The sequence below is a fragment of the Hordeum vulgare genome, chromosome 4H, assembly GCF_904849725.1.
Source record: "Hordeum vulgare subsp. vulgare chromosome 4H, MorexV3_pseudomolecules_assembly, whole genome shotgun sequence".
Classification (NCBI taxonomy): domain Eukaryota; kingdom Viridiplantae; phylum Streptophyta; class Magnoliopsida; order Poales; family Poaceae; genus Hordeum; species Hordeum vulgare.
Window position 1 is genome coordinate 597,928,646 of NC_058521.1, and position 24,036 is coordinate 597,952,681.

Consider the following 24,036-nt stretch of genomic DNA (forward strand, 5'->3'; position numbering starts at 1 on the left):
GCCATATATGCTAGAGTTGCCTGATCCCTTTATTGCTTTCAATTACTTTTATCTACACCCTTGGATCAACATCCAATGGCCCTTTTTCTACTTACTTCCTACCTACATACCACCTCGTTCCTGAATATAAGACATTTTAGCGTACAAATCTGTAAAATGTCTTATATTTAGGAACGGAGGGAGTATTTTGCTTCTTTATTCTTGCATCACAAATATTTCTTCGAGGACTTATACCCCAGCTAAAGCGAAACTGTTTACTACCATCAGTCGTGGCCAATCTCTCCCTAATAATAAAGCATGGCCAATCTCAGCGAAGTTTCCCTTCCGCCTCACCAGATCGAGAAAAGGCAGGCCGGAATCGATAGTTAGGTCGACCGCGATGGCGCCCGGGCCACTTAACCTTGTGACGGTCATGGAGCAGTTCCATGTCTCGCCGTCGCCGTCACCACCGGCCGAGATGCCACGGGCGCTGCCGCTCACCTTCTTCGACCTCGTACTCTGGGACGTCCCGTCCGTGCAGTGCCTCTTCTTCTACGACAACGCCGACCTCCTCGGTGCCCCCGAGTTCCTCCTCCACGAGCTGCCTCTGTTCAAGAAGTCCCTGGCCGCCGCGCTGCACCACTTCTACCCCTTGTCCGGGACGCTGGTCCGCAGCATACCGGAGGCGGGACGCCCGAGGTCGTTTTCTCAGAAGGCCACTCTGTCCGCCTGATGCTTGCGGTCGGCGGCGACGACTTCCAGGACCTCGCCGGCGACCACGCGCGCGACACCGCGAGGCTCCATCCGCTGCTGCCTTTCCTGCGGGGACATGGCCACGGCGGTGGTTCTCGGTGCAGCACTCAGGACGTCTTTGCCGTCCAGCTCACCCTGTTCCCTCACGCCGGTTTGTGCATTGGCACAACGCTACACCACGCCGTGGCCGACGGTTCCAGTTATGTGCACTTCATGAGGACGTGGGCAGCCATCCACCGCCTCGGCCCCGAGTGCGGCGGGAAGTGGGCCGTGCCCCCGCTGCTCGACCGTAGCGTCGTCCGAGACGACAACGGGCTTCGCTAGGTGTTTCTCTGCGACCACCGAACTCTCGCGGCGGCCGGCGGCAAGCGGCCCCACGACTAGGACCTCAGTAAACGTCCGGGCGCCGCTGACCTCGCGACGTTCCGGTTCACGGACAAGCTGCTCCGTGGGCTCGGAAGGCAGGCGGAGTCCGAGACCTCGGCACGGCGGTGCTCGGCCTACGCGCTGGCGTGCGGTGCGGCGTGGGCAGGCATCGTGCACGCGCGCGGCAGCAACGCCAGCTTCGGGTTCGTGACGGGGTGCAAGCCCCGCGTGACCCCGCCGGTACCGGGAAACTACTTCCGCAACTCCCTCGGGCTCTGCCGCGTGAAGGAGGCGAAGGTGAACGGCGACCTCACCGCGGCCACGACCGCGGCGGCGATCTGGCGGGCGATCGAGGGGCTCCAGGAGCAGGGGCGGGTGTTCCAGGACGCGCGCGGGTGGGTGTGGCTGGTGCGGGAGTACGCGTCCGCGCGCGCGGTAACCGTGGTCGGGTCGCCGAAGCTGGGCGTGTACGCGGCGACGGATCTCGGAGCGCCATGGGGACGGCCCCGGGGGGTGGAGATCGTCTCGGTGGAGCGGACGGGCGCGCTGGCGCTGGCAGAGAGCGGCCACGATGGGGACGGTGGCATCGAGGTCCATCGTTGTCTGTCGGACAGCTACCGGAGCCGTGACGTTTGCTGGGGCAGTAATCTTTTTAAATTTTTCTCTCACTAATAATAAAGAAGAGTTGAGAGAGTACAACAATGGTGCTTGCTCGAACTGGGTCTGAAGGAGGGGTTGCGTCCTGTTTTGCCCCGCATGCCGGCCGGCTAAGGAGAGAGAGAGGTAGAGGGCATGTGGTCAAAATGTCCTCGGTCCTTTCGTGCACCATCTCCATGCATGTGGCTACAGGCTACTCCCCTCCCTCGTACCATCTCCCCTCAAGTTCTGTATGTCCTAATCCTGATCTTGTTCAAGCCCTCATGATGGTGTCAAGGGAAGTAGCCGCACATGCAAACTCTGAAATTTATCTCATACATGTTGCAATGCACGGGCTCTTTTACTAAAATGTTAGCTTTTATTAAAAAAGAAATTCCCACTTTAACCATATTATCAATGTTTATTAAAAATAAATAAAAGAATACTGCACAATGACATATGAAACAGGTTATGTTTATTTTTTCGTCGGATGCAACGCACGGGCATTTGTACTACAATCCATCCCTCCTCAAGCGGCCACCTCCTCCTCTCTGCCGCCTTTACTGGTCATCCCATTGACCCCCACCCCTTCCTTCCCTATCCCCACCGACCTCATCACTCTTTTTTCTTGGTGACAGCTTTCCATCCTGCACCCCGAACCATCAACTTCCGATTTCCCCTCCATCACGAACGTTGTTGCTACATTATACTCCGCGTCGGTCGCTCACATGGCTTCACCGACGATATCATGGCTCATTAGTAGCTCGCCGTAGTGCCTCCGTGTTTTTCTCAGGGCTTTGCGCTAATTGGCGGGTACGTCAAAATATTGCAAGCAACTAGACTGTATTTGGTTCAGTTTTTTTACCAACTTATGTTTTAAAAAGCTAAAAGCTAACCAAAGAGATAAATGCTCAAAGCAGCTTTTGAGAATCTGTAGCTTCTTTCGAGTGTAAATTTTAGCTGAGGTATCCAACTTTTCAACTTTGAGCTTTTTCATAATAACTTTTTTACAGCAACTTTTTTAGAATCTGCAGCTCAACCAAACACAGTCTAAAAAATAGCAAAATTGATTTAACAGTAATCACATTCACGCACTCGACAACACATATGTTTCCAAGTAAAGTTCTGGGGAAACCACTTCGACTCAGCAGCCGAGCAGCCATCTTATTACACACCCTCAGCACGACAAACGTACTTTAAACGAAGACATCCACCTGAGTGCCAGCAACATATAATCACCTTACACCAATAACATTGTTAGCCCCAGCGTCGACTCTTGGTTAAGAAATTAGTCGCCATATTAGAAACCAGCCTGATCAACCCAGTAGTACAAAACTTTTTTTCAAAACAGTGGCATAAACTTTGAGTGATCTATGAGCTAAGAGCATCTCCAACAGGCGTCCAAAAACTGCACCGCGCGTTAAAAGATTCATTTTTTGGCGCCGGACTGCTCCAGCAGAAATTGTAAAACGCTGCGCACCCTAAAAACTTCTGAGCGCGCGCTTAAAAACGCTATCGCGCGCAGCATATTTGGTGCGCTGGCTTGCGCGCGCAGCAAACTCTGAGCGGATGCAGATGGGACCGCTGGATCGGACTGGATTGAGCGCCGCACTAGCGCGCGTCTGTTGGAGATGCTCCGTTCCCCGCGCTTCAAAACTGCTACAGTAACGCGCTAAAAAATTTATTTGGCACGGATTTTTTGCGCTGACGTTGGAGATGCTCTAATGTTGCGAATATACAGCCCACGTTCATTCCCATTCAGAATTTACACGAACGCTTGGTTTGCGCGAGCGCGCACCCGTACGGCTATGTACCGCCAACTGCGAGGCACACCGTTGCGAGAGCTTCTGTTCGCCGCTTCACGCACCAAGAAAGCTCCCTGGCGCCCCACACCGGTGCTGGTTAGACGGCCCATGTACCGCTTCACATTTATTTAAGGAAAAAATCGCCGAAAAACGAATATTTTGTGAATTGAAAAAAATCTCTTATTTCGAAAAAACATCATGAACCTGAAAAAAACTGCATTTTTTTAAAAGTTCATTGAATTTTGAAAATTTCATCGAATATAAAACAATGAAGCATGTTTAAAAAATGCCCATAAATTTTTATATAAGTTTACCAAATTGATAATTAATTTCATATATTTTGAAGAATTTTCTTTAAAATTCATCGATTTTTATAAACAAAATAGCTATTTTTAAACAATTTCATCAAATCCTGTCAAAAGTTCACAATTTTGAAAAATTCCATTAAGATAACTTCACCGATTTGGAATAATTTCACGAAATTTAAGTAAAGAAAGAATAAAAAAATAAATTAATACAAAATAGATAACAGTCCGACACAGCTTGGAGGGTTCAGACGACAGTTTGCAAAATGCGAGGTAACGGACGTGTCTGAAGCGTCAAATAGGATATACCCACCACTGCCTAGCCTACAGGGCGCGGTGATGGGCTGAGCCAGCAGGATGGGCTCGTAGATGCATCATACCTACGTCATTCGAATATTCAAATTATCTCCCTCCGTCTCAAAATTCTTGTCTTCAGTTTGTTAAGAAATAGATGTATCTAAATATTAAAATGTGACAAGATAAATTTACAACTAGACAAATCTAAGATAAGAATTTTGAAACGGAGGGAGTACTAGTTAAATTATTCATGCTATTATTACATTTTACATTTACCCATACTTACTGAAATATCCATACTATCTAAAATACCCTCGTTATTCAAATTATTCATATCAACAGTTGATATGTGCTTCGAATATTTTAGCTTTTTTGGTACCCCAATTACCCAAACAGAAATTTTCAATAATTTGGGTTCGGTTATTTTTTGACAGAAAAAATTTTGGTTTTCATTTTTAATACCAGAATTACCCAAATCAAAATAACCAAAATACCCAAACTCTCAGGCTGACGGTTGACCGCCTAAGGTGGCCCACATGCCAACGCCACGTTGTGTATTGTCGAGGTTAGTCAGGCGACAATTTTTTTAAAGAAATGACAATTATACCCTTCTCTGTTGAAAAAAAAAAGTCGTACCCTTTTTCTCCCCTAATAATAAAGCGTAGAGCGCTTCTGTCGTCCGTCGTGATGTTTTTGCAGAAGGGTCCCTATGGTTTCTTGTAATAGAACCTGCAGTCCTTAAACGTTTCGTTTTTACGTAAGCGCCCCCCTGGCTTATCCATTCCCGTCCTCAACCACAGGGCTGACGGGCGAGGAGGCGATGGAGCTCGGGGCGGGGCCTTTTCACCGGCGACGCGAGGCCGAGGGGGCAGTGTGCGGACGCGAGGAGGCGGGGTCAAGGAGGGATGGCGCGCGGGCGCAGGAGGATGAGGAGGCGGGGTCTAGGAGGGCGGCGTGCGGGCGCAGGAGGATGCCGGTCGCCGGCTTCCGGTGGGGAGGCGAGGGAGCTCCGGCTGAGCCTTGACGCTGGTGACGCGAGGCCGAGAGGGTGGCGTGCGGGCGTGACGAGACGGGATCGAGGAGGCGCAGGAAGACACCGTAGGTGGATGGGGGCTTGGCAAGGGCGCTGGCGGTCGTGACAGTGCGGGCGGCGGCCAACGTGCTCGCTTGGTAGGGGCGGGCGGCGGATCGAGCGGGTTCTCGCTGGAAGATTAGATTTTTTTTCCGCCTTGTTTTTATTCACGCTCTCTTCTTCTCAGATCTCAAATGCCCTCTGTTCCTGATCCGTTTCTTCTCACCGATTTCCTCTGGCTCACTTTCCTCCCTTATCTGTTGACTTCATTATGCAGATGGCGGCTAGGAGATCAGCGAGGGCGCTCCCTTTCCGGATCAATCTTGTTTAGAATTTTAAACTGCTTATTAAGCTGCTTATGTAAAGTTTTAGAATTTGTTCACATAGGCAGCGTGATTGGGGGCATATTTGTTGCTTCCCAAGGTAGTTAGTTTACCACACAGGCATGTTAGTACTAAACTGCAGAAAACTATTAAGTCATCCAATTCATGCGGTGTTCATCACGATCTGTATTGTGCAGGCTGCATATGAATGGAGCATCCTTGTGCTCATGTCATCTTGCTTGTACACACCCTTCACATAAGATGGATACAGAGACTATGGTATCTTGGGTTTGCATTAAATTGAAGAATCTTTTTGCTAAGACCATGTTCTTTTTGACATGTGCATCTCAATCTTAGCCTGAAATTAATGTCAATTATGCCAACTGAAAGGTGATAGGCTTCCGATCTATTGAATCACAGTGGATATATTTATCTGCAGACAATGGCAAAGCTCCGTCAGCGTTATGATGATCTGAAAGAGAGGTATGCAGTTTCCGATGTTACTGTTTCACTACAGAGTAAGCAGACAAGATCCAACATCATTTCTTCACTTTTAGCATAGATGGATGGATGTATTTCAGTCGGGGGAAACCCTATTGACATTCTCTTGAACTGAACACCTTCCAGATGTGGCTTCTCAGCTAGGCTACAGCAGCATCGACTCTTTGAGGCTGGAGGACATGGTCGTTGAGGTATTGCAATATAAGCATACCAGACAGAAGTGTGCCTACACTATTGGACACAAATTTAGGACTTTGTGTGTGTGAATAACTTATCATGAATATAGCTAATGGTGACGTTGGACACATTTTGATTTTCTTTTTTCAGATTGTGAGTCGGATTGAGAAGCTGATGCAAGCAAAGACAATGATGGAAGCTGCTGGGAAGCCTGAATGATTCGAGCCCCGACTGAGGTCCGAGGAATCAAGTTCATAGCTTGATTTCAATATTTTTTGCAACATTCCATATACATAGTGTGTACGTATGAAGGCTTTGAGGGCATGCGCCATGTCGTGTAAATGAGTCTTTCACGACATTATAGTAACACGCTTCCTTGCTGCAAGTTATTCATGCGGCCAGTTGTAAAATGTACATGGCTCAATGGCCGAACATTAATCAGGAGATGTTTTTTTCCAGTGAGTAAGAAAGAAGAAGGGGAGCGCCATTTCACTCTTAATGAAAATATTTTAGTATGCCGATCCCTTGTTTGCCTGATTTTTTTATGTTTAATGATCTCAAGAGGGCTACTGAGGCATGGAGTCACCATCTGGATCGTTGTTCCCCTCAAGTCAGCGGCAAATGATATGTTGTAGGGCATGGGGGAAAAACTATTTCAGGCCCTGATTCCTTTTCTCATTTTCTTCTTTCTCTTCATATTTCATCATTCATATTCTCTCTTCTCGGACTGGAATTTGAGTTCATGGTAAAATTCCCACGACATTTCTCATGTTAATATTGTTATTAACAGGAGGTCTCCCCTTTCAAAAATTTGTAGACCTACACAATAGCAAGTTATATATCATTGTGTTTTGCCATCTAATTCTAATTAATTTTAAATACACATTAATTATATCTCCCGTTGCAATCGCACGGGCATTTTTACTAGTATTACAAAGAGGAATAGAGAGATCTGCCGTTGACAGGAGGTCCTACCAAAGAAGTGGTTGTTTAATCCTCTCATACTATCTCAGTTGAGCAACGAGAGGCTACTCATTAATCTTTATGATAATTGAAACAGCTGAATTCCCATTTGACAGCGCGCTCGAACAGCGAGCAGCGGCATTTGAAGAACAAGACAAGGTACGGCCGGCCTAAGTTACGGCGCGGGACGATCAGACCAGCATCACAACTCCAACACTACTACATGCATCCTGAAGAAACTCCGAACCTCACCCACAGTTCACGGCTACGGGTAAGGGGGTAACTCCCTCCTGAACTAGACCAGCGTCACCACCAGCACAAGGAGGCTGGACAGCGCCATCGGCCACACGGCGGCGGCGGCGGCGGCGCGCATGCCATGTCCGGCACCAATTGTGTAGACGGAGACGCAGAAGGAGCAGCGGCAACCCATATCGCAGCAGTCGTAGTCGCCGAGACGCACCTGCTGCAGGCCGCCGTCGGTCGAGTTGTTGGACAGCCTGAACATCCAGTCGCAGGTGGCCTTGTCGATTGGTCCCGGGCGGGCGTACACCGTGCAGACCCATATCCCGATCCCGTGGGTGTAGTGCTGAACGTCGTCCTCTGCCGCCGCCGGCGTCGCCATGCCTGAAATTCAGTTCTTTTCGTGTGTCAGCATTCAGCTACTCTACTATGTGGGTAGGCAGTTGGGCGTGGGTTGGAGATCAACAAGTGGGGTGGGGTTACATTGCACTACGTACCGGAGGGTGGCAGCAGCAGCAAAAGGGCTGCTAGGCTGAAGACGGCCATGGCTAGTCCAGTCTTCATCTCTGTTCGTCACCAGTTCATAGTAGAAGAACACAATGTCATATGTATATCAGTAAAAGGAATAGAAAAGAGGGGCAGAAGAAGAAATAATCCTCTCTTATATCTGTTTATTTACGGAGGGAGTACTAATTAACTGCTGAAAGTAGTACTGTTGGTGCGGCGAAATCACGCACAAGCAGGCAGCCACTAACCTGCAAGTAGGCAGGCAGCCACTGGCCTGCAACTCTGCACAAGCCGGCACGGACGGACGGACGGCAGTGGAGTGAACGATGGTGAACGTCAAGCAGAGATCGATGAGAGAGTGCTCGACGGAGGTGCGTTCCCTATTTTATATCGACCCCAACTCCATGGGCGGAAGCAGTGCAAGCTCCTCCCTCTGTACTCGAGTACTCGACACGTAAGTAGACTGCAGGGAGAGATGAGGTCGAGTCTGAAGCCGGCAGTGCCGATCTGGGAGCCTGTGGAATATCACTGCCTAGCTGAGGCTGGCAGTGCCAAATCAAGCTCAGTAAGCAACAAGACGACTAGCTAGACGAGATTGGCAACTGTGCCGGTGCAGATCCAATTTGGGCACATTTTGCATTAGTTTTGGTCCATGTGGCGTGGTGGCAATGGCCACTTCTTCTCTTGCATTAGTGTTATTTCCATGCATCTGTCCATCGAGTAACTGCCACCACGCGGTCTTAAAGAACTTAAAAAAAAAAAAGAGACTGCGGCTGATTTTTTTTAAAGATTGATCGGACATAGGCTTTATTGCAGAAAAATTTCTGTAACAAGGTCTTGTTGCATAATTTTTCTGCAACTAGGATTTTATTGCAATTTTTTTGCAGCACGAGCTTTGTTTGCACACTTTTTTTTCATTTTCATATATTTTTACTGCAATTGAGATTATATTATAAATTATTTTTGCAGCAAAGGCTTTGTTGCAGATTATTTTTTTCATCATCTTTCGGCAATATACTTAATGTTACAGAAAAAATTGTGCAACATTAATAATGTTGCAGAAGTTGTCCAAAAAATAGTCAAAAGCCAGCAGCATATCACGTGAGACACGTATTGTGCCAGCGAGCCGATGGATAAAATCTAAAAGGTTAGCCGGTTGAAGGGAATGATTTCCCAAAAGAAAATGTCATAAAAAGATGCACTTTACCACAATTATATAGGTCGATTTGTATTACTACAAGTCTACAACAACGAATGCACTTGCTAAGACCTGCAACATTGTAAAGTTTGGGCGAGGGGCCTGAGCGGCGGAGAAAAAACTCAAACGGTCGGGGCAGCGTTGAACTTATTTGCAATTTGCAATATTTAAAGCAACGGGGTCATGATCGATGAAGACTGAGGATGAAGGGTGGCCGAGAGGACGGGGATTGGGGATGAGCGGCAATCAAATGATGGGAATTCCGAGGAGAGGTAGTTAGAGCATCTCCAGCCGCGCCCTCAACATGCTTTTTTTGATCATTTTTTTGTCAACAGTGCAAAACCGATCCAATCGGGTCTTCGGGAAACTTTTTTGCCGGTTAAGGCTGAAATTAGACCTGCGGTCCCAGGTTAAATCCAACGCGCTGGGTTGGGGGCGTCGGCGGAAACATTTTTGGCGGAAAAAACTCTGAACCTGCCGAGTCAGCAACTGGCGTACGGTCGTCGCCTCATTTCCTTGTTTCAATCAATGTGAAGGTTGCGTCGTCGGCCAGCCTTCCCTTGATTCATGGGTGGCACAGTGAAGGCGCGGCGACGAACGTCCCGTCGGTTTCTGGCACGCATTCACATGGCGCCGCTCCCCGTGCCCACCCGCAGCTATTTAAGGTGCCCTCTCACTGCCGGTGGCCACACACCTCTCTTGCCGGAATCTCGCCGTCGACACCCTCTCCTCTTCACCGGCGCCTCCTCTCCCACTTTTTTTCCCAAAAATGGTTGAACGCTTCCCCGGCGACGGAGCGTCAGCCAATGGCTTCGGCCGCCGTCACCTCCACGAGGACTAGGCGCGCCTTCTCTACGAGACAGACTACTCGGCGCCGCCAGACATGCGGGTGCCGGGATCGTGGAGGCTGATCGTGGAGTCTATACTGTGTCATCTCAACAGAAATACGCGGTGCCTTATTTAAAGTGAATGCGGTTGTCTCTAATGCATAACCCATAAACGATAGTGGTAATTCGATAAGAGACATCATAGCAAGCACCATACCAAATAGTGTGTGGCAATGACGTTCAGACAAATCATCACACTATGATGTTCCAGGTGGCATGAACTGCGAAACAATTTCCACATTGTCTTAACTGCGTACCAAAACTCGTAACTCAGATATTCATTTCTATGATCATATCATAGACAGTTTATCCTCTTGTTACGACGAACTTCACTCCTGAAACAGAATTGAACTTTTCAATATTTCAGACTTGTGATTCATTAAGTAAATACTCTTGTATCTACTCAAATCGTCATTGAAGTAAGAACATAATGATATTTACTACGTGCCTCAGCACCCATTGGACTGCATACATCAAAATGCATCACTTCCAAGAAGTTACTATCTTGTTTCATCTCAATGAAAACAAGGCCTTGCTCATGTGGTATGATTTGCATGTCACTAGTGATTCAAAAACAAGTGAGTATAAAGATCCATCAGCATGGAGCCTCTTCATGCAATTTATACCAACATGATTCAAGCGGCAGTGCCACAAGTAAGTGGCACTATCATCATTACCTCGTATCTTTTGGCACCAATATCATGAACATGTGTGACACTACGATCGAGATTCAGTAAACCATTGAAGGTGATTATTCAAGCAAATAGAGTAACCATTATTCTCTTTAAATGAATAATCGTATTGCAATAAACACGATCCAATCATGTTCATGCTTAACGCAAGCACCAAATAACAATTATTTAGGTTTAACACCAATCCCGATGGTAGAGGGAGTGTGCGACGTTTGATCATATCAACCTTGGAAACACTTGCAACATGTATCGTCACCTCGCCTTTAGCTAGTCTCCGTTTATGCCGTAGCTTTCATTTCGTGCTACTAATCACTTAGCAACCGAACCGGTATCCAGTACCCTCGTGCTACTAGGAGTACTAGTAAAGTACACATCAACATCATGTATATCAAATATACTTCTTTCGAATTTTGCCAACCTTCTTATCTACCAAGTATCTAGAGTTGCTCCGCCTCAGTGACCGTTCCCCTCATAACAGAAGCACTTAGTCCCGGGCTTGGGTTTAATCTCGGGTCTCTTCATTAATGCAGCAACTGCTTTGCTGTTTCACGAAGTATCCCTTGTAGCCCTTGCCTTTCTCGAAACTTAGTGGTTTTACTAACCATCAACTATTGATGCTCCTTCTTGATTTCTACTCTCGTAGTGTCAAACATCGCGAATCGCTCAAGGATCATTGTATCTATCCTTGATATGTTATAGTTCATCACGAAGCTCTCACAGCTTGGTGGCAGTGACTTTGGAGAACCATCACTATCTTATCTGGAAGATCAACTCCCACTTGATTCAAGCGATTGTCGTACTCAGATAATCTGAGCACACGCTCAACGATTGAGTTTTTCTCCTTTACTTCGTGGACAAAGAATCTTGTCGGAGGTCTCATACCTCTTAACAAGGGCACAAGCATGAAATCACAATTTCATCTGTTTAGAACATCTCTGATGTTCTGTGACGTTTCAAAACGTCTTCGGCGCCTCGCTTCTAAGCCATTAAGTATTTTGTACTGAACTATCGTGTAGTCATCAGAAACGTGTATGTCGGATGTTCACATCATCTATAGACGACGCTCGAGGTGCAGCACACCGAGTGGTGCATTAAGGACATAAGCCTTCTGCGCAGCAACGAGGACAATCCTCGGTTTTACAGACTCAGTCTGCAAAGTTTGCTATTATCAACTTTCAACTAAATTTTCTCTAGGAACATATAAAAATAGTAGAGCTATAGCGCAAGCTACATCGTAATTCGCAAAGACCATTAGACTATGTTCATGACAATTAGTTCAATTAATCATATTACTTAAGAACTCCCACTCAAAAAGTACATCTCTCTAGTCATTTGAGTGGTTCGTGATCCAAATCCACTATCTCAAGTCCGATCATCACGTGAGTCGAGAATAGTTTCAGTGGTAAGCATCTCTATGCTAATCATATCAACTATACGATTCATGCTCGACCTTTCGGTCTCATGTGTTCCGAGGCCATGTCTGCACATGCTAGGCTCGTCAAGCTTAACCCGAGTGTTCCGCGTGTGCAACTGTTTTGCACTCGTTGTATGTGAACGTTGAGTCTATCACACCCGATCATCACGTGGTGTCTCAAAACGAAGAACTGTCGCAACGGTGCACAGTCGGGGAGAACACAATTTCGTCTTGAAATTTTAGTGAGAGATCACCTCATAATGCTACCGTCGTTCTAAGCAAGATAAGGTGCATAAAGGATTAACATCACATGCAATTCATAAGTGACATGATATGGCCATCATCATGCGCTTCTTGATCTCCATCACCAAAGCACCGGCACGATCTTCTTGTCACCGGCGTCACACCATGATCTCCATCGTCATGATCTCCATCAACGTGTCGCCATCGGGGTTGTCGTGCTACTCATGCTATTACTACTAAAGCTACGTCCTAGCAATATAGTAAACGCATCTGCAAGCACAAACGTTAGTTTAAAGACAACCCTATGGCTCCTACCGGTTGCCGTACCATCGACGTGCAAGTCGATATTAACTATTACAACGTGATCATCTCATACATCCAATATATCACATCACATCGTTGGCCATATCACATCACAAGCATACCCTGCAAAAACAAGTTAGACGTCCTCTAATTGTTGTTGCATGTTTTACGTGGTGACCATGGGTATCTAGTAGGATCGCATCTTACTTACGCAAACACCACAACGGACATATATGAATTGCTATTTAACCTCATCCAAGGACCTCCTCGGTCAAATCCAATTCAACTAAAGTTGGAGAAACCGACACTCGCCGGTCATCTTTGAGCAACGGAGTTACTCGTAGCGATGAAACCAGTCTCTCGTAAGCGTACGAGTAATGTCGGTCCGAGCCGCTTCGATCCAACAATACCGTGGAATCAAGAAAAGAATAAGGAGGGCAGCAAAACGCACATCACCGCTCACAAAAACTTTTGTGTTCTACTCGAGAAGACATCTACGCATGAACCTAGCTCTAATACCACTGTTGGGGAACGTTGCATGGGAAACCAAAAAAATTTCCTACGCGCACGAAGACCTATCATGGTGATGTCCATCTACGAGAGGGGATTTCCGATGTACGTACCCTTGTAGATCGCACAACAGAAGCGTTAAGAAACGCGGTTGATGTAGTGGAACATCCTCACGTCCCTGGATCCGCCCCGTGAACCGTCCCACGAACCGTCCCGCGATCCGTCCGACGATCCGCTCCGATCTAGTGCCGAACGGACGGCACCTCCGCGTTCAGCACACGTACAGCTCGACGATGATCTCGGCCTTCTTGATCCAGCAAGAGAGACGGAGAGGTAGATGATTTCTCCGGCAGCGTGACGGTGCTCCGGAGGTTGGTGGTGATCTAATCTCAGCAGGGCTCCGCCCGAACTCCGCAGAAACGCGATCTAGAGGTAAAACCGTGGAGGTATGTGGTCGGGCTGCCGTGGCAAAAGATGTCTCAAATCAGCCCTAAAACCCCACTATATATAGGAGGGAGGGAGGGGAGGAGGCAGCCTCAAAACCTAAAGGTTTGGCCGAAACTGGAGGTGGAGGAGTCCTACTCCAATCCTACTTGGAGTAGGATTCCACCTTCCCACTTGGAAACTCTTTCCACCTTGTGTTTTTTCCTTCTCAAACCTTATGGACCTTAGTGGGAACTTATTCCAACCCAATAGGGGCTGGTTTATCTCTTCCCATAGCCCATGAGACCCCTTGGGGCGTGACACCCCTCCTGATGGTCCCCGGCACCCCTCCCGGCACTCCCAGTACACTACCGATGAGCCCGAAACTTTTCCGGTAATGCACGAAAACCTTCCGGTAACCAAATGAGGTCATCCTATATATCAAGCTTCGTTTCCGGACCATTTCGGAAACCCTCGTGACGTCCGTGATCTCATCCGGGACTCCGAACAACATTCAGTAACCAACCATATAACTCAAATACGCATAAAACAACGTCGAACCTTAAGTGTGCAGACCCTGCGGGTTCGAGAACTATGTAGACATGACCCGAGAGACTCCTCAGTCAATATCCAATAGTGAGACCTGGATGCCCATATTGTATCCTACATATTCTACGAAGATCTTATCGTTTGAACCTCAGTGCCAAGGATTCATATTATCCCGTATGTCATTCCCTTTGTCCTTCGGTATGTTACTTGCCTAAGATTCGATCGTCAGTATCCGCATACCTATTTCAATCTCGTTTACCGGCAAGTCTCTTTACTCGTTCCGTAATACAAGATCCCGCAATTTACACTAAGTCACATTGCTTGCAAGGCTTGTGTGTGATGTTGTATTACCGAGTGGGCCCCGAGATACCTCTCCGTCACACGGAGTGACAAATCCCAGTCTTGATCCATACTAACTCAACGGACACCTTCGGAGATACCTGTAGAGCATCTTTATAGCCACCCAGTTACGTTGTGACGTTTGATACACATAAAGTATTCCTCCGGTGTCAGTGAGTTATATGATCTCATGGTCATAGGAATAAATACTTGACACGTAGAAAATAGTAGCAACAAAATGACACGATCAACATGCTACGTCTATTAGTTTGGGTCTTAGTCCATCACATGATTCTCCTAATGATGTGATCCCGTTATCAAGTGACAACACTTGCTATCGTCAGGAAACCTTGACCATCTTTGATCAACGAGCTAGTCAACTAGAGGCTTATTAGGGATGGTGTTTTGTCTATGTATCCACACATGCACTGTGTTTCCAATCAATACAATTATAGCATGGATAATAAACGATTGTCATGAACAAAGAAATATAATAATAACTAATTTATTATTGCCTCTAGGGCATATTTCCAACATAGACGTCCCCAGCCGCGCATTGGAGGCCATCCTCGAGCACATCGAGGGCGACAACTCGCCACGGTTCGAGTACCCACCGCCACCCACCTTCTCCTGCCACCGCGGCAACTCCTGGACGCCTAGGTGGATGCAGACGGCGTCGTCCTCCTCTTCCGGCTTTCGCTCCCGCTCCTCCGGGCCGACGCTCCTCCCCGTTAAGCCGGAGACATAGGAGACGCCGCTGGGGCGGTGCACGCGCAGCGGTGGCATCGTCATCAACGAGCCCGACGCGTCCTCCAGCCTCGTCAGGCCGAAGACAGAGTCGTGGCTCCTCCCCGTCAAGCAGGAGCACCTGACCAGGGCTGCCGACGACGAGACAACCCTCAAATGGACACGGGACGACTACGTCCGGGAGGAGATGGAGCGCCAATGCCGCGCCCTTGGGAGATCGCTGCCCGGCGCCGTGGCTGCGAGGAGGGCGGCATCGTCATCCTTGACGACAGCGACAAGGAGGCGCACGGGCCTTCCAACCCCGTTTGCCACGGTGACCCAGGGCAGGGGTGCAGCAAGGACGGCGGCAGAGCGCAGGGCGACGACGGCCGTGACTACACGAATTTCTACAAGCTTCTAGCGTCGGGTGGCGGCGACGTTGTTTAATTATGTTTTTATTTCACTTCTGTACAAATTTTAATGAAAAACTATTAATTTTCTTTGAATTTGAGTCGTTTTTATCGAACTTGGACCAAGTTTTTTTTCTTCAAAAACCAGTTCCGACGATCTTTGGGGGGCAACTGGGAACACGAGCCCCCCCCCCCCGCCGCCGCCGATTTTTTCCGCAGGCGCGCTCCCAGGCGGCGCTATTTCACGTCCGACCGAACGGCTCGAGATGCTCTAAAAACTTAGAAAACAGAAGTCATAGTAAAAAAAAGGTATGCCAAGTATCACTCTGTAAAAGAATATGTAAGTGTTTAGATCACTCCGTAAGTAGAGATCTAACCATTCTTACATTTCTTTATGGAGGGGATACTTGTAATATATTTCCCCTTCTGGTACGTGAGCAAGTTTTTGCATTGCGGTCAGTGTGATATTCCCCTTGTGATACGTGAGTAAGGTTTTGCTTAGCGGTCAGTGTGATATCCCCTTTTGGTAGCTGTTCTATCCGTTTTTTCCTTTTTGCGGGTGAACTGTTCTATCCCCTTGAGCTGTAATTTAGAGGAATCATAACTCGCGACCGTCAGATATTTGGGTGTTCCAAGCGAACTACCTCCTAGCCACCGGATCAGAAACAAGGATCTCAAAGAACCACAGGTTGCCACGTCAAGTCAAGGAGCCTAGATCGTTCGTTGGGAGTGCGACCGCTGCAAACATGTACGCCTCGATCTCCCTTCCTAGAGTGTCTCTGACCGGTAAAGCCACGTCCCGCAAAATTCATTTACAAGAGACCTACTCCCTCCGTTTCTAAATACTCCCTCCGTAATGAATGTAATAAATGTATCTATAACTAAAATAAGTCTAAATATATTTATCTCTAAGACAAGTATTTTTGGACGAAGGAAGTATAAGTCTTTTAAGATATTTCACTAGAAGTTTACATACGGAACAAAATGAGTGAATCTACACTCTAAAGTATGTTTATATACATCCATATATAGTCCATTAATGAAATCTCTTTAAAGACTTATATTTAGAAACGGAGGGACTATAATTTTATTTTTATTTACGGTACTGTGAGGTCTTTGACGAAACAAGTCCTCTAACTCGTCTTGCGGTACCGCAAGGTCTTCGCGAAACATGTCCTCTAAATGCGTTGGGGTAGAGAATATATTCCGCTTCGGAGGCTTCATGGTACCGCAAATTTTTCAAAGCTTTGCAAATTCTTGATTTTCAAAAATATAAACCGAATAGAGTGAAGTGGTGTTTTCGCACATAGGTGTAGATATACCGATTATGAAATATATATTAAAACATATTAAAAAATGTTAAAAAATCAAACAATAATTTCGCGTGTACATCTGAACATTTTATGTTTGCACGTAAAATTTCGCAAAGAATGAACATTTTTTGTGGCATGAATAAAAAGGATAAAAATTGTCTTATGAATAGCTATGCTTAAGCATCAAAAGTTGTCTTTTTACACAAGTCATAAAAAATATACTTTTACACCAAAACTTTGTACATGAACATATAATGTTCGTTTGTACATGTGGGATTTTTTCTCGATTTTTTTAACTTTTAAAAATATGCATTTAAACAATAGGCGTATCTACACCTATGAGTTAAAGTGAATTTATCGAATAGAATCACAATATAAATTAAACATATGAATACAGATTATCCAAAGGGCAATTCACAATACAACAATCGTCTTCATTACAAGAATTGTTAAATTGAAATAGTTATTATAACAACAAATTGTTCAAATCTCACACAAATACAACAACATATTGATCAAATTAAAATAATAGTCTATCTCCCATAGAGTTGCCACTCATGCTCAACAAGATCATCACGCAGATGGTGGTGTGAAGCATTGTTCTCAATCTTCCGGTAGGTGTCAAGAAATGGAGTGATCTCATCTGCGTCCCCGACAGGCTTCACACGGCTACCGTCGTTGTCATAATAAAAATTTAAGTTCAAATCCCTTCCATCTTCGATGATCATATTGTGTTACACAATTAGTCATGATCTTTCTGAGGGATTTCTTATCCCGGAAGCGAGTGGGACCTCGAACAATGGCAAACCGAGCTTGCAACACACCAAATACCCTCTCAATATCTTTCGGCATGCCTCTTCTGCTTCGGCAATTTTTATTGTAATTCTTGATTTTGGGGTTGCTAGTGGTCTTCACAAATGTTGCCCATGGAGGATAAATACCGTCGGCAAGATAGGACCCCGAGTGCCGGTACAGTTGCATGCCGGAGCTTTTCCATTAGCTAGCTAGCTCAGCAAAAGGATGAGATTGTTGCAAGACATTGATATCATTGAGGGACCCAGCAACCCAAAGAAATGTTGGGTAACGTAGCATAAATTCAAAATTTTCCTACGCCATATTCAGATCTTCCTATGGAGAGACCAGCAACGAGAGAGGGGTAAGAGCATCTTCATACCTTTGAAGACCGCTAAGAGGAAGCGTTACTAGAACGCGGTTGATGGAGTCGTACTCGCAGCGATTCAGATCGCGGTGTAATTCCGATCTAGTGCCGAACTACGACACCTCCGCGTTCAACACACGTGCAGCCCGGTGATGTCTCCCGCACCTTGATCCAGCAAGGAGGAGGGAGAGGTTGGGGAAGAACTCCAGCAGCACGACGGCGTGGTGTCGATGGAGAGACGAGGTCTCCCGGCAGGGCTTCGCCAAGCACCGGCAGAGAGGAGGAGAAAGAAGGGCAGGGCTGCGCCGAGGGAGAGAGAGAAGTCTATCTCCCAAGGGCCAAAACCCCTCTCTATTTATAGGAGGAGGGGGAGGGGGTGCGCCACCCCTAGGTGGTCCGGCAGCCACCAGATGGAAAAGGGGGGCGGCGGCTAGGGTGGGAGGGGGTGGCGCACCACCTGGTGGGCCTAAGGCCCACCTGCGCCTAGGGTTGCCCCCTCTCCCCACCACTTGCGCATTGGGCTGGGTGTGGGAAGCGCACCAGCCCACCTAGTGGCTGGTTCCCTCCCGCACTTGGCCCATCTAGCCTCTTGGGGTCGTTGCCCCCCTTCGGTGGACCCCCGGGGCCACCTCCGGTGGTCCCGGTAGTCCCGGTACGTTACCGGTGATGCCCGAAACACTTCCGGTTTCCAAAACCATTCGTCCTATATATCAATCTTTACCTCCGGACCATTTCGGAGCCCCTCGTGACGTCCGGGATCTCATCCGGGACTCCGAATAACTTTCGGCAACCTCGTATAACAATTCCCTATAACCCTAGCGTCATCGAACCTTAAGTGTGTAGACCCTACGGGTTCGGGAGACAGGCACACATGACCGAGACGCCTCTCCGGCCAATAACCATCAGCGGGATCTGGATACCCATGGTGGCTCCCAGTTGCTCCATGATGATCTCATCGGATGAACCACGATGTCAAGGATTCAATCAATCCCGTATACGATTCCCTTTGTCTGTCGGTATAGAACTTTCCCGAGATTCGATCGTCGGTATACCTCTACCTTGTTCAATCTCGTTACCGGTAAGTCTCTTTACTCGTTCTGTAGCACGTCATCGTGTGACTAACTCCTTAGTCACATTGAGCTCATGATGATGTTCTACCGAGTGGGCCCAGAGATACCTCTCCGTCACACGGAGTGACAAATCCCGATCTCGATTCGTACCAACCCAACAGACACTTTCAGAGATACCCGTAGTGCACCTTTATAGTCACCGAGTTACGTTGTGACGTCTGATACACCCAAAGCACTCCTACGGTATCCGGGAGTTGCACAATCTCACGGTCGAAGGAAAAGACACTTGACATTAGAAAAGCTTTAGCATACAAACAATACAATCTAGTGCTATGCTTAGGATTGGGTCTTGCCCATCACATCATTCTCCCAGTGATGTGATCCCATCATCAATGACATCAAATGCCCATGATCAGGAAACCATGATCATCTATTGACTAACGAGCTAGCCAACTAGAGGCTTGCTAGGGACACATTGTGATATATTTATTCACACATGTATTACTGTTTCCTGTTAATACAATTATAGCATGAACAATAGACGATTATCATGAACAAGGAAATATGATAATAACCATTTTATTATTGCCTCTAGGGCATATTTCCAACAGTCTCCCACTTGCACTAGAGTCAATAATCTTGTTACATTGTGATGTATCGAACACCCATAGCATTATGGTGTTGATCATGTTTTGCTCGTGGAAGAGGTTTAGTCAACGGATCTGCAATATTCAGATCCGTGTGTACTTTACAAATATCTATCACTCCACTCTGGACATGGTCTTGGATGGAGTTGTAGCGGCGTTTGATGTGCTTCGTCTTCCGGTGAAACCTGGGCTCCTTGGCTATGGCAATGGCCCCAGTGTTATCACAGAAGAGTGTCATTGGACCCGACGCGCTTGGAACCACTCCAAGGTCGGTGATGAGCTCCTTCATCCAAATTCCTTCATGAGCCGCTTCTGAAGCAGTTATGTACTCCGCTTCATATGTAGATGCTGCCACGACTTCTTGCTTGCTCCTGCACCAGCTCACTGCCCCACCATTCAACACATATACGTATCCGATCTGTGACTTAGAGTCATCCGGATCTGTGTCGAAGCTAGCGTCAACGTAACCCTTTACGACGAGCTCTTCGTCACCTCCATAAACGAGAAACACTTAGTCCTTTTCAGGTACTTAAGGATATTCTTGACCGCTGTCCAGTGTTCCATACCGGGATCACTTTGGTACCTCCCTACCGAGCTTATGGCAAGGTTTATATCAGGTCTGGTACACAGCATGGCATACATTAGAGAGCCCACGGCTGATGCGTAGGGGACATAACTCATCTTCTCTCTATCTGCTGCCGTGGTCGGCGACTGAGTCTTACTCAATCCCATACCTTGCAAAACTGGCAAGAACCCTTTCTTTGAGTTTTCCATATTGAACTTCTTCAATATCTTGTCAAGGTATGTGCTTTGCGATAGACCTATGAGGCATCTCGATCTATCTCTATTGATCTTGATGCCTAATGTGTATGCAGCTTCTCCAAGGTCCTTCATCGAAAAACTCTTGTTCAAATAGGCCTTTATGCTCTCTAACATCTCTATATTATTCCCCATCAATAATATGTCATCCACATACAATGTGAGGAAAGCTACAGAGCTCCCACTCACTTTCTTGTACATACAGGCTTCTCCGTAAACCTGTATGAACCCAAACGCTTTAATCACCTCATTAAAGCGAATGTTCCAACTCCGAGATGCTTGCACCAGCCCATAGATGGAGTGCTGGAGCTTGCACACTTTGTTAGCACCCTTAGGGTCGACAAAACCTTCTTGTTGCATCATATACAACTCTTCCTTAAGGTTCCCGTTAAGGAACGCTGTTTTGACGTCCATTTGCCAAATTTCATAATCATAAAAGGCGGCAATTGCTAACATGATTCGGACTGATTTCAGCTTCGCTACGGGAGAGAAAGTCTCTTCGTAGTCAACTCCTTGAATTTGTCGAAAACCCTTTGCGACAAGTCGAGCTTTATAAACGGTTACATTACCGTTTGCATCAGTCTTCTTCTTGAAGATCCATTTATTTTCTATGGCTCGCCGGTCATCGGGTAAGTCCACCAAAGTCCATACTTTGTTCTCATACATGGATCCTATCTCGGATTTCATAGCTTCAAGCCATTTGTTGGAATCCGGGCCCGCCATCGCTTCTTCATAGTTCGAAGGTTCACCGTTGTCTAACAATATGATTTCCATCACAGGGTTGCCGTACCACTCTGGTGCAGAGCGTGCCCTTGTGGACCTTCGTGGTTCAGTAGTAACTTGATCCGAAGCTTCATGATCATCATCATTAACTTCCTCCTCAGTTGGTGTAGGCGCCGCAGGAACAACTTCCCGTGCTGCGCTACTATCCTGTTCGAGAGGGGGTGTAATTACCTCATCAAGTTCTACCTTCCTCCCACTTACTTCTTTCGTGAGAAACTCGGATCTAAGATAGAAGGTATACCCAATAGTTTCCTTAGGGTATCCTATGAATACGCATTTCTCCGCTTTGGGTTCGAGCTTTTCTCGTTGAAGTTTCTTCACATAAGCATCGCAGCCCCAAACTTTAAGATACGACAACTATGGTTTCTTGCCAAACCATAGTTCATACGGTGTCGTCTCAACGGATTTAAACGGTGCCCTATTTAAAGTGAATGCTGCAGTGTCTAATGCGTATCCCCAAAATGATAGCGGTAAGTCGGTAAGAGACATCATAGATCGTATGTCACGCCCAAGATGCGACCCTATCCTTAATTTGGCACGAAGGCCTCGTCGGGGATAGAAGCGCATCACGTCGTGTCGCAAGAATGGATATCGTTACTGTTGGAAATATGCCCTAGAGGCAATAATAAATTAGTTATTATTATATTTCTTTGTTCATGATAATCGTTTATTATCCATGCTATAATTGTATTGATTGGAAACACAATACTTGTGTGGATACATAGACAAAACACTGTCCCTAGTAAGCCTCTAGTTGACTAGCTCGTTAATCAAATATGGCCAAGGTTTCCTGGCCATAGGCAAGTGTTGTTACTTGATAACGGGATCACATCATTAGGAGAATCATGTGATGGACTAGACCCAAACTAATAGACGTAGCATGTTGATCGTGTCATTTTGTTGCTACTGTTTTCTGCGTGTCAAGTATTTGTTCCTATGACCATGAGATCATATAACTCACTAACACCGGAAGAATGCTTTGTGTGTATCAAACGTCGCAACGTAACTGGGTGACTATAAAGATGCTCTACAGGCATCTCCGAAGGTGTTAGTGGAGTTAGTATGGATCGAGACTGGGATTTATCACTCCGTGTGACGGAGATGTATATCGGGGCCCACTCGGTAATACAACATCACACACAAGCCTTGCAAGCAATGTGACTTAGTGTAAGTTGCGGGATCTTGTATTACGGAACGAGTAAAGAGACTTGCCGGTAAACGAGATTGAAATAGGTATGCGGATACTAACGATCGAATCTCGGGCAAGTAACATACCGAAGGACAAAGGGAATGACATACGGGATTATATGAATCCTTGGCACTGAGCTTCAAACGATAAGATCTTCATAGAATATGTAGGATCCAATATGGGCATCCAGGTCCCGCTATTGGATATTGACCGAGGAGTCTCTCGGGTCATGTCTACATAGTTCTCGAACCCGCAGGGTCTGCACACTTAAGGTTCGACGTTGTTTTATGCGTATTTGAGTTATATGGTTGGTTACCGAATGTTGTTCGGAGTCCCGGATGAGATCACGGACGTCACAAGGGTTTCCGGAGTGGTCCGGAAACGAAGATTGATATATAGGATGACCTCATTTGATTACCGGAAGGTTTTCGGAGTTACCGGGAATGTACCGGGAATGACGAATGGGTTCCGGATGTTCACCGGGGGGGGGGGGCAACCCACCCCGGGGAAGCCCATAGGCCTTGGGGGTGGCACACTAGCCCTTAGTGGGCCGGTGGGACAGACCAAGAAGGCCCTATGTGCCATAGGAAGAAAATCAAAGAGAAAAAAAAAGGAGGAGGTGGGAAAGGGAAGAAGGACTCCACCCACCAAACCAAGTTGGACTCGGTTTGGGGGGGGAGACCTTCCCCCCTTGGCTCGGACGAAACCCTTAGGGGTCCTTGGACCCCAAGGCAAGGCTCCCCCTCTTCCCCCTATATATATGGAGGTTTTAGGGCTGATTTGAGACGACTTTTCCACGGCAGCCCGACCACATAGCTCCACGGTTTTTCCTCTAGATCGCGTTTCTGCGGAGCTCGGGCGGAGCCCTGCTGAGACAAGATCATCACCAACCTCCGGAGCGCCGTCACGCTGCCGGAGAACTCTTCTACCTCTCCGTCTCTCTTGCTGGATCAAGAAGGTCAAGATCATCGTCGAGCTGTACGTGTGCTGAACGCGGAGGTGCCGTCCGTTCGGCACTAGATCGTGGGACTGATCGCGGGACGGTTCGCGGGGCGGATCGAGGGACGTGAGGACGTTCCACTACATCAACCGCGTTCACTAACGCTTCTGCTGTACGGTCTACAAGGGTACATAGATCACACATCCCCTCTCGTAGATGGACATCACCATGATAGGTCTTCGTGCGCGTAGGAAAATTTTTGTTTCCCATGCGACGTTCCCCAACAGTGGCATCATGAGCTAGGTTCATGCGTAGATGTCTTCTCGAGTAGAACACAAAAGTTTTTGTGGGCGGTGATGTGCGTTTTGCTGCCCTCCTTAGTCTTTTCTTGATTCCGCGGTATTGTTGGATCGAAGCGGCTCGGATCGATATTACTCGTACGCTTACGAGAGACTGGTTTCATCGCTACGAGTAACTCCGTTGCTCAAAGATGACTGG

At 47.1% G+C, this 24,036-nt stretch overlaps 2 protein-coding genes and 1 pseudogene across 3 annotated transcripts; 2 read left to right on the forward strand and 1 right to left on the reverse strand.

Moving 5' to 3' along the window:
* The first annotated feature begins 341 nt into the window (after positions 1–341).
* LOC123450886 lies at positions 342–5,165 on the forward strand (annotated as a pseudogene).
* Positions 5,166–5,686: 521 nt separating this feature from the next.
* Positions 5,687–6,433, forward strand: LOC123450887. Its single transcript, XM_045127934.1, has 4 exons — positions 5,687–5,815; positions 5,976–6,054; positions 6,164–6,228; positions 6,365–6,433. Exons 1-4 carry the CDS (start codon positions 5,702–5,704, stop codon positions 6,431–6,433), a joined length of 327 nt encoding a protein of 108 aa, XP_044983869.1. The 5' UTR covers positions 5,687–5,701.
* An 846-nt stretch (positions 6,434–7,279) lies between these two features.
* LOC123447449 lies at positions 7,280–8,427 on the reverse strand. 2 transcript variants are annotated; one of them, XM_045124053.1, is made up of 3 exons: positions 8,173–8,427; positions 7,915–7,983; positions 7,280–7,814 (listed from the first exon to the last, which is right to left on the reverse strand). In XM_045124053.1, exon 3 carries the CDS (start codon positions 7,797–7,799, stop codon positions 7,473–7,475), a length of 327 nt encoding a protein of 108 aa, XP_044979988.1. In that variant the 5' UTR covers positions 7,800–7,814; positions 7,915–7,983; positions 8,173–8,427; the 3' UTR covers positions 7,280–7,472. The 2 variants fall into 2 exon arrangements, with proteins under 2 accessions (XP_044979988.1, XP_044979987.1); XM_045124052.1 differs by having other exon boundaries at positions 7,280–7,801; positions 8,173–8,425.
* Between the last annotated feature and the right edge of the window lie 15,609 nt (positions 8,428–24,036).